The sequence below is a fragment of the Enhydra lutris genome, unplaced genomic scaffold, assembly GCF_002288905.1.
Source record: "Enhydra lutris kenyoni isolate GAN:26980312 unplaced genomic scaffold, ASM228890v2 scaffoldscaffold24, whole genome shotgun sequence".
Lineage (NCBI taxonomy): Eukaryota > Metazoa > Chordata > Mammalia > Carnivora > Mustelidae > Enhydra > Enhydra lutris.
Window position 1 is genome coordinate 25,436,228 of NW_019154108.1, and position 9,572 is coordinate 25,445,799.

Consider the following 9,572-nt stretch of genomic DNA (forward strand, 5'->3'; position numbering starts at 1 on the left):
AGCCAGTACTGCAAATATGAACAGTAGTGGTGTTAGGGTTTCAAACTGGTGGGACTCACTGATCATTGACGTAACACTTTTCCCCTATTTCTACAACTGAAACCACACACACACACACACACACACACACACACACACACTTCTCTTTCACATTGTTTGCTAAGGCACGAAGCAACCCTGGATCACTTAAATGAGGCACTGTCCACCCCAGTTCCATCTTTCCTCCATTTTCTTTCAACACCCGTCACCATGGACTGGCCCTTTGCTGCTGAGTGATGTGCTTGGTCTAAGTGCATCCCACACTGGGGTGAATGGGTTAATGAGTGAGTGATGGATGGTGGTCGGGGGAGAGGCAGTGCCTCTTGGTGGGGCGAGCTCAGCCCTCTTCCCACAGCTCCTGTCCTTTCTCCCCAGGGCGGCATGATTGCTCTGCTGCTGTCCATCTTGTGCCTGGTGATGATCTTGTACACTCGCCGGCGTTGGTGCAAGCGTCGCCGGGTGCCTCAGCCCCAGAAGAGTGCCAGCGCCGAGGCGGCCAACGAGATTCACTACATCCCCTCCGTGCTGATCGGTGGGCACGGACGGGAGAGTCTGCGCAATGCCCGTGTGCAGGGCCACAACTCCAGCGGCACCCTGAGCATCCGGGAGACCCCCATCCTGGACGGCTATGAGTACGACATCACGGACCTGCGCCACCACCTGCAGAGGGAGTGTATGAACGGAGGGGAGGACTTTGCCAGCCAGGTCACCCGCACCCTGGACTCCCTGCAGGGCTGCAACGAGAAGGCGGGGATGGACCTCACCCCAGGTGGGCAAGTCGCTCCTCCTCTTGGGGGACTAGGGAGTGAGGAGGGAACCAGCTTCTCTACCTAGGGGCCAGTTGTCCTGCATGATGGCATGCACCTGTGCCCTTTCCCAGGTGGGCCAGAAGGGTACACGCTTTCCTGAGACCAGGGGAGCTGTGTTCAAATGTGGGAAGTCAGAAGAACCAGTATACACTGAATCCCTCTCCACTTCTCCTTTGCACTGGAAGCAGAGATGCCTTTATATCCAACAGAAGAGTGGGTCAGATAGAGCCTTTTCCATATATAATAGAGTAGGCCCTAGGGAAATAAGAAGCTAGTGAGAGAGATCGTGTGTGTAGGGCATTTTTGCAAGTCACATGTTTGCTTAGGTGATTTATTTATCCACTGGTGTGGAAGGGACAGAGGTGCTGGTCTTTTCTGTGACTCTAAAGACCTTGGTCTGGGCTGGGAGTGGCTAGTTGTGTTGTCTAGCCCATGCCTCTGTGGTCTTCACAAGGGTCGCCCTTCTTCAAAGATTAGGAATGCCGTCAGGCTGTCCGAGCCTACATGCCTTGTGTTTCTATAGAGATGCTTGGTGGAAAGGACTTGGACCTGATCGGGCTGAGCCAAACGGGGTCAACAAAATGCAGAGAGGAAATCACTGTACTTTTCTTCTACAGTGGCCCTCCTGTCTCTTTCTCTGAAATTTCCGTAAATAAACAGCTCCTCATAGAGAAAACCCCAAGACAGCGATCCCTCAAAAACTGCTCCATTATCTTTACAGAAGACATTTTTCATACTGAATATTGCTGAAGATATATAGACTTTCAGTGGGGCTTGAAAAGAGGGAAAGCATATCATGGCAGTCTCCATTATGGGGAGCTTGGCTGATCCCATCGGTTGAACATCTGAGTCTCAGTTTCAACTCAGGTCGTGATTTCATGGGTTGTAAGATCAAGCCCCGTATCTGGCTTCATGCTCAGCAGGGAGTCCGCTTGAAGATTCTGTCCCTCTGCCCCTTCCAAACCACTCAAGTAAATAAATAAATCTTAAAAAAAAAAAAAAAAGTCTCCATTCTGCTTTGTATCTAGGAGAGATCCTGTATGAATAGCCACTTCTTAATGAGATTTAAATTCTGGGAAGTCCTTGAGGAGAAGAGACCTGTGGTCAATGCCTTACATTCCCCATGGCACCTGGTGTGGTGCAAAGCCCATCAGGTCCACGTGATGCTCATGGGGTTCCAAACTCCAAGGAACTCGGGGAGCAGCCAGTACTGCAAATATGAACAGTAGTGGTGTTAGACCGCAGGGAACGGTGTGGACTGGAATGGAAGAGGGAGAGGGCGTTTTCTGCTTGAATGCACTCAAATTCAGCTTCTTTTGAAAACTCTGTGCCACCTCAGAGAAAGGAATCCATTGTCTGTCTCTTGCCAGCGGGCCACATGCGGTGACCCGAATCAATTCAGAATCAGTGGACTTGGGTTTTCGGTTGTCGTCTCTCTCCTTCTCTCCTCCCTCAGTTTTGCAGCCCTGCAGAAATCAGAGGTGTGTTTAGTCTCGCCAATCTCTCACTTTAAAGGTTCCTTATTTCAGTTCTGTGAAACTCAGGCAGCTTTCCGTGCTCCCACTTTCTTCTAGCCTTTTCTCTGAAAGCATTTGCCTTGACTTCTCCTTCCGCAGGAAGCGACAATGCCAAGCTGTCGCTGATGAACAAGTACAAGGATAACATCATCGCCACCAGCCCTGTGGACTCCAACCACCAGCAAGCCACTCTGCTCTCGCACACCTCCAGCAGCCAGAGAAAGCGCATCAACAACAAGGCGAGAGGTATCTGCGTCTGATGGCCGGGCTTGCGGGTGGCGGATTCCTTAACATCGGTAGAGGCAGGACCACTCATAGGTTGGACCCCCAACTCTCAGGCATGGCTAGAGGGTGTGTGTTTGGGCCCAGTCTTTCTGGAAGCCTGTTGAGTGTTACTTAGCCAAAAAAACTTCAATGCACAAACCTTCTAACCAAGTAATTTCATAAACAAGGCATTTATCCTTAGGAAATAATTGGACGAGTGCGCAGAGCTGTGTGTAAAAGGCTGTTCATCACAACATTATTTAAAAGAGCGAAAAATTGGAAATAGCTTAAGTGTCCATCAATAGGGAATCGGTTAACTACCTGCACATCTGTCTGTTGTCCGGCGGCCTCTCATGCGGTCATTTAGGATGATAAGATAGATCCATATTTGTTCATATGGAAAGTTGCGCACCCATTTATTAAATGGGGGGAAAAAACCCCAAGACTATAAAATGGAAGGTACAGCAAAATGCCATTTGTAAGGGGAGATTAAAAGGCCTTTATCTACCTCTGTGTCAGAAAAACACAGAGAGCATATACGTCAACTGTGAATGGAGTTTTTCTCTGATTGACAGGCTTTAGAGGATATCGGGGTTGTTCCCTGTGCACATTTCTGTGCATTCTCTTTATTATTTTTTCCCTCTTTTCTCCACTGAATGTATATTAATTCTAGGACCAGAGAAAAGCAAAAATAGAACATCCGAACTTTCGAGGAGGGAAGTTTCCCTTCCATCCCTTTCCACCCACCACCCTCGAAGGTCCTCTCAGACAGTGCTGCTGGGAGGGGCCCATCTCGGGGTGGGGGTGAGCCCAGGCTGTGTGGGGGTGGGCGCCAGTGACCACTGTCATGAGAAGGTCCACTTCTTCAATCAGTCTGTGTATCCGAAAGCTCCAGGGTCCGTGCCTCCTCCTCCCAAATTGTTGGTCAACCTGCTCTTGTTTTTATCGATTTTTCTCCTGAACTTGCCCAGTGATTTGGTGTCACGAAGGAAAAACTGAAGATGTAGACTGTGCTGTGCTTCTTTTCATTACAGCTGGTTCTGCCTTCCTGAGCCCTGAAGGGGATTCTGGCACTGAGACAGAAAACGACCCCCAGCTGACCTTCTACACCGACCCCTCGCGGAGCCGGAGGCGCAGCAGAGGTGGGGAAGGTTGGAGGGGCACAGCGGGTGGCGGGGCTCAGGGCAGGGGAGCCGAGGAGCTGCAGAGGGGCTGGGTCGGGCTGGGGGCTGTGTGGACTGAAGCCAGTTTCTGCAGGAAGCATGCCTTGGACCACAGCTGGTGTTTCCTCCTGAGGAAGAAAGAAGAGCCTAGAGTGGAAAATTTCCGAGAATCATCTCTCCCAGATAATGGCACTCTCAAACAAGTTTTCAAGTTGTTTGAAAGGCTATTTCTTGGTCAGAAGACTCTCAATTCCTTCTGGAAGCCTCAGGAGTCATATTTTGCTGTTTAGACACAGGAAATAAAGTTGATAAAGTGTGTTGTATGTGAAAATGTGGACGGTATATGTCCCCTTGCTTACCCGGCCACACGGGCCATGGGGTTGGGGAGGCAGTGCTTGGGGGGCAGGGTCGCCGAGGAATGATCTGTGATCCGTCTGTAACGGTATTTGGCCTTTCGTCCCCTCCCCGGTGGAATCACGGGACCCCTAAGCCTCCAAGTGCCCTCCTTTCTCCCAGCAGGGTCCCGGGGAGCTCACATACTCTTCTCAGCCCTGTTAGTGCCGTCCTTCCACACAGATGCTCCCTGGGCCCCTGCTCCTGTGTCACCATGTGGCTGTGGCAATGAGGTGCCACTGCCCGTGGCCTTGCTGGGAGCACTGTTGTCACTGAGGGAAGTCTGGGTTCAACAGGCTTCTCTGATTACTTGCTGTGTGATATTGGAGGAGAACAACAGCTTCTCTGAGTCTGATTCCTCATATACAAAGCGTGTTAACGATACCTCACACACTGGGCTCCGATCAGCATTTAATTCTTTTAAAATGGGCTCTTTGGGTGACCGGCAGAGCTCTGTGCAGCCGTCATTGTCATCGCTCCCAGATCTCTCTGCAGTGCGGCTTCGGGCTTGTGCGATACTCCATCTTAAGGAATTTCAGACAGGGACCCGCTGAGATAGAGTGGAGGATGTTTGAGCGGCCTCCCCTTGTGTTATACCCAATGGCATTTTCCCCAACCCATCATCAACCAACGCCCCCCCCCACCCAAAGACATTTACATTTTGGCTCTCTCCTACCTCTACTCGGGTTCCTTCCACACTGAGGGCATTCTTCCCAGAGACTGGGAGCAGCCCTTTTAATGCCTCAGTTGCAGCTTCTCTAAGCTTTGCTACTATCAGGACAAAAGTCCTTCCCACCATATTCCTCAAGAGATCAGTGGGGCTCTGGGCAGCCTAACGTCTGATGCCCCAGTATCCCTGAGGGGAGAATGTGGATCCTTGATCCTCTTTAGCTATTAATATACAGCAGATAGTGAACCTTGGCCCATTGGACTCTGAACAGGGCGTGTTCTGCTTTAATAAAATCCTGTTTAAGAAGAGCCATAGTAGGGCGCCTGGGTGGCTCAGTGGGTTGGGCCGCTGCCTTCGGCTCAGGTCATGATCTCAGGGTCCTGGGATCGAGTCCCGCATCGGGCTCTCTGCTGGGCAGGGAGCCTGCTTCCTTCTCTCTCTCTTTAGAAAAAAAAAAAAAAAAAAAAAAGAAGAGCCATAGTAATGAATTAGAATGAGTTTCTTTGCAGCATCAAATTGTTCCTGTAAAATACCAAGCTTTTCTAGTCCATCAACTGTTTATTACTATCAAGTAGACTGTAAGCTTCTTAGGGATGGGCATATCTAATTTACTTTTCCAAAGTGCCCAGCAAAGGATTTTGCCTATAATAGATGCTTGTAAGTGTTTGTTGAATTGAACTGAATACATCAATCAGGCCGGCAAATTTTATAACTCACCTGCCATAGGTCAGGCTTTGTGATGGGAGGTAGAAACATGGAAACATGGCACGGTGATAAGCCCTAATTTAATATTATAAATAAAGTAAAACGAGTACTCAGAGGACAGAACAGGTCATTCTACCTGGCAGCAATAGGAGACAAAGAAGGAGAAAATAATTAGGCCTGGGTTATATACAGCATATAGAATTTATTGAAAACGCAGAATCTAGGGTAAGGACAACCTAGTAAGGAAAACGGCATCTAGAAAGCCTGGAAGGCACAAAAGAACATGGTATTTTTAAGCACATGAAAGCAGTTCTGTATGGCAGGTGTAAGAACACAGGCCACAGGGTAGTGGGGACGGGGCTGGATACCAGGCCAGATCCCCCGGGATCGCACCTGTGCCATGAGTTTGCATTTGGTCCTGTAGGTCACAGGCAACCACTGGACGTTTTGAAGCCAGGTAGAGATGCTGGATGATGGTTCGATGGTACAGAAGGACCAGGGAGGCGAGAAGATGAGTAGCAAGTCACTGCAATCACGTGAGAGCAGCAGCAAGTGCCTGTAAACAGTGACAACACCGTGTGATAAAAGCTTTAACAGCAGGGTGCTCCCAGGGCTAGAGGAGCAGCAGGGGATGAGTGAGAATCCGCTCTCAAAGGTTTCAGGGAAGTGTTTATAAGGAGATGCTGTTGGAGCGGAGACTTGAAGAGTAGGTGTATATCAGGCTGACAAGGTGACAAAATGGCATTCTGCAGAGGAGGAAATGATATGTGCAAAGTCACAGAGACATAAACGATAATGGTCTAGTGAGAGAGTGGGAAAGAGTTTACTAGAATGAAGCGTATGGTGCAGGTTTGCAGTTTGCTTAGGAAATAAGGCCGGATGAGCAGGAGACAGCATGCGCCTTGACCGGAGGACTTGGATCTAACCCTTCAGTTGGCGCCCCTGGAGGCTTTTCAAGATCGTCTCACTGGTCCACTCAGCTTTGCAAAGGGCGCCTCTGGGGAGGCAAGGATGGGGGAGGTTGAGGCAGGGAGACTGGGCACACGGCTCTTGCTGCTGTCCAGGTGTGCGATGCTGGGCTCGGGTCAGGATGGAGAAAATGAAGGCAAGGGAGACTCTGGACCCAAGATGGAAACATATTTAACGGTATCGGAGGAGGGGGAGGGCGGGGCTTATAGAGCCGGGGGCGGGGTCAGACAAGGTGGAGTCTCAGGGCGCATTCTGCAGGTGGTGAAAATCAGAGGAAGAGGGAGGGCCCAGCTTCTCATCCCAGTGCCTGGGGGATGAGCTTGGTTGGTGGCAGATCTCTTGCTGCTCAGGGCCAGTTTGGGCTGGAGGTAGAGATTTTAAGTGTGGGAAAATCGACCCCTTGGTGAAAGGCTCCTAAGATGAAAAGAATATCTCTAGGTAGCAAGGGACAGGGGATCCAGAGGCTGCCTGCCATCCTGCGGTGTCCCATCCCAGCTCCTGCCAGCACACCCACTCAGGGCACCTGCTGCCCTAACGGACAGGTGCAGACCCAGACCTTCCCTGCGGTCCTGAGAACAGCCCTTCCAAAGACTCCCCGGGCCCAGAGATTGAGTCGTGCCTCGTCTGGGGGATGGTGCCCCAGCCGGACCCCTGCCTCTGTCCCAGCTCCTTAGCAGCAGCTTGTCCCTGGATGTGCCCTGTCGCCTCTCTGACGGTCTCTCTGTGGGAGCTGTCTCATCAGACCGTGGTCCTCATTAAGTGACATGAGCCACGTAAAGCCCGCACACTGGTGCCTGATGCAGAATTATGCTTTGTAAATTTTTACTGTCACTGTGAGGTTGATCTCTGTGAGACTTATTTTCCTTACCTGTGAAGTGGGTAGTTACTGTCCGGACTCCTAGATTTATTCTAAGGAAGCAAATAATAAAAGTAAAATAAGGTGTGCAAAGCATTTTACCTGCTGTCTGACATAATAGATGTCTTTTATTTCTGTCAGTCATAAATGCCAACACAGGCCAAACCATTAGAAAATGACAAAGGACACATTCTATTGGCCACTTGCCTTGCTTTCTTACTTTCCCACATCTGTTCTGCCTCCGTGTGAAACATTCCTCTTATTACTACCATTTTATCCTCTGCACAAAAACCAAAAACAAAGACACACCAGGAAAACCTTCCTTCCCATTCCTGTCCGCAACCTCCTGCAAGTGCCTTCTCGGCCTCCTTCTTTGCTCACTAGGCTGCCATTTATAATGTCACCCCAGTCACTGCTGGACTGGGGGGACCCTTCAGGCATGACAACATCCTCTACACATACAGAGCAGACTTTCCTCATTCCCGGTTCTCTAGACAGAGATTCCCGGTTCTCTAGACAGAGTCTAGTAGGACTCCCACCCACAGAGTTTGGGAACTTCCTCAAGAGGCAGTTGGAGAAGTAGTCTGAGCCCTGGGAGGAAGGAGCGGGTTTGTGAGAGCGCCCTCTGTGAGAAGCGGTGAGAAGTGCAGAGACTTCTAGAACGGGGTGGAAGCATCCTTACCACCCTTGGGCAAGAGGTTGGAGCTCAGTCAGGTGGGTAGCAGGGGAGAATGCCCTCCTTTATGATTTCTTTGTGAACCTGTCCCAGGAAAAGCGTGGAGAACTTGCACACAACTGATCGTTGTTGACCCCGAGGGCCATTAGCATGCTAAGCCCCTCTGACTAGAGCTGACAACACGGTGTTCCATGAGGATGAAGCTCATTGGGGTTGTGAGCTGAAACATTCTTTGCCTGGACTAGGTTTGCCCACTGCCTCCCCTGTTGGCTGGGTTGGGCAGCAGAAGGCCAGACTGGCCTCCCACTGCCAAGATTCTTAACACTGTGTGTCTTGCTTGTATCTTGCTTCCAGTGGGCTCTCCCAGAAGTCCTGTGAATAAGACCACCTTGACGCTGATCAGCATCACCAGCTGTGTGATTGGCCTCGTGTGCTCCTCTCACGTCAGCTGCCCCCTCGTTGTCAAAATCACCCTGCATGTCCCCGAGCACCTGATCGCCGATGGTAAGCTCACTTCCGAGGATGTGGCTTCCTCCCCAAAGGGGAAGTTTTCATCTTGGGCCAGGAAGATAGAGTAGCCAGGGGTCACTGTTACTTAGTACTGTAAGTGAGGGAAAAACAAACCCAGATAAGTAAGTCTTAGGACACATTTGGATTGTCCACTGACAAAATCAAAATTTTTAATCTTAAAAAAAACAAAACAACAACAACAACAACAACAACACAAAAGTGAACAGATTACCTCCTCTTCTCTATGCCCACTCCAATTTCTCATTTCTGTTTGCTTTCAAATAAGCCCCTGTCTAGGTAGAGAATTACAGAGCATGCTGGATACAGGCAGATAGACACCAAGAGATTCTCTGGCTTTTGGGAAGGGAGAAGCTAACTGGGAACTTGGAAGTGGTTAAGAACCAGCCACGCTTTGGTTTGGTATGCCTGGGTGAGAAATTCCTAATTGCAGTAACTTGCTAAAAGCCTGGAACTCTGAAGCAATAATTTCCTTTCATCCAGGGGGACCCCAGTATAATGAGGGAGTTGTACGGGTTCTGGAAGCCCTGATTTCTTGAAGCCCAGAGAACCTAATTGACTTGTTAAAGTCTCTTCTCTCGCCGCTAGAAGGCTGGAAACAGGTGGGGACTGTCCGCGCCATTAGAGGGCCTGCTCTTTGATGGCAGGTCCCTGCTCCTTGAGTGAATGCCAGTGCTTGTGGCTGGGTCTGGGTCTGATGGAGTCATGCTGTGGCCATCACAGAGTGGCTCCGCCCGATAATTCCCTGGGCCCACCCTGATAGAGATGGGATTCAGCAAGGGCAGGAGGAGGTCCAAGTGGTTGCCCAGCCTCCAACTGCTGATCCCTCGCTCAGGGCCTCATGACAGGCCAGGGCTGGTAGGTGCAATGACCTCAGGATTGGGCCAACCTGTGGAGTGTCCCTTACTCTGTCTCAAGGGACGCTGGCCCGCACGTGCGCATGCACGCACGTGTGTGTCATGTGTGTGTGTGTGTGTGTGTGT

At 50.4% G+C, this 9,572-nt stretch overlaps 1 protein-coding gene across 6 annotated transcripts in view; it reads left to right on the forward strand.

Annotated features, from left to right (window-relative positions):
* The window catches only part of LOC111150676 (astrotactin 1), a 320,695-nt gene that overhangs the window by 145,893 nt on the left and 165,230 nt on the right, over positions 1-9,572 (forward strand). For 3 of the 6 annotated variants that reach the window (XM_022508211.1, XM_022508213.1, XM_022508212.1), the window contains exons 1-4: positions 420-808; positions 2,465-2,611; positions 3,664-3,771; positions 8,416-8,565. In XM_022508211.1, the coding sequence (XP_022363919.1) occupies positions 421-808; positions 2,465-2,611; positions 3,664-3,771; positions 8,416-8,565 (793 nt within the window). In that variant the 5' untranslated portion in view covers position 420. Of the gene's footprint in view, positions 1-419; positions 809-2,464; positions 2,612-3,663; positions 3,772-8,415; positions 8,566-9,572 lie in introns of those variants that run through there. The other 3 variants (XR_002640811.1, XM_022508208.1, XM_022508210.1) reach the window with 1 other exon arrangement.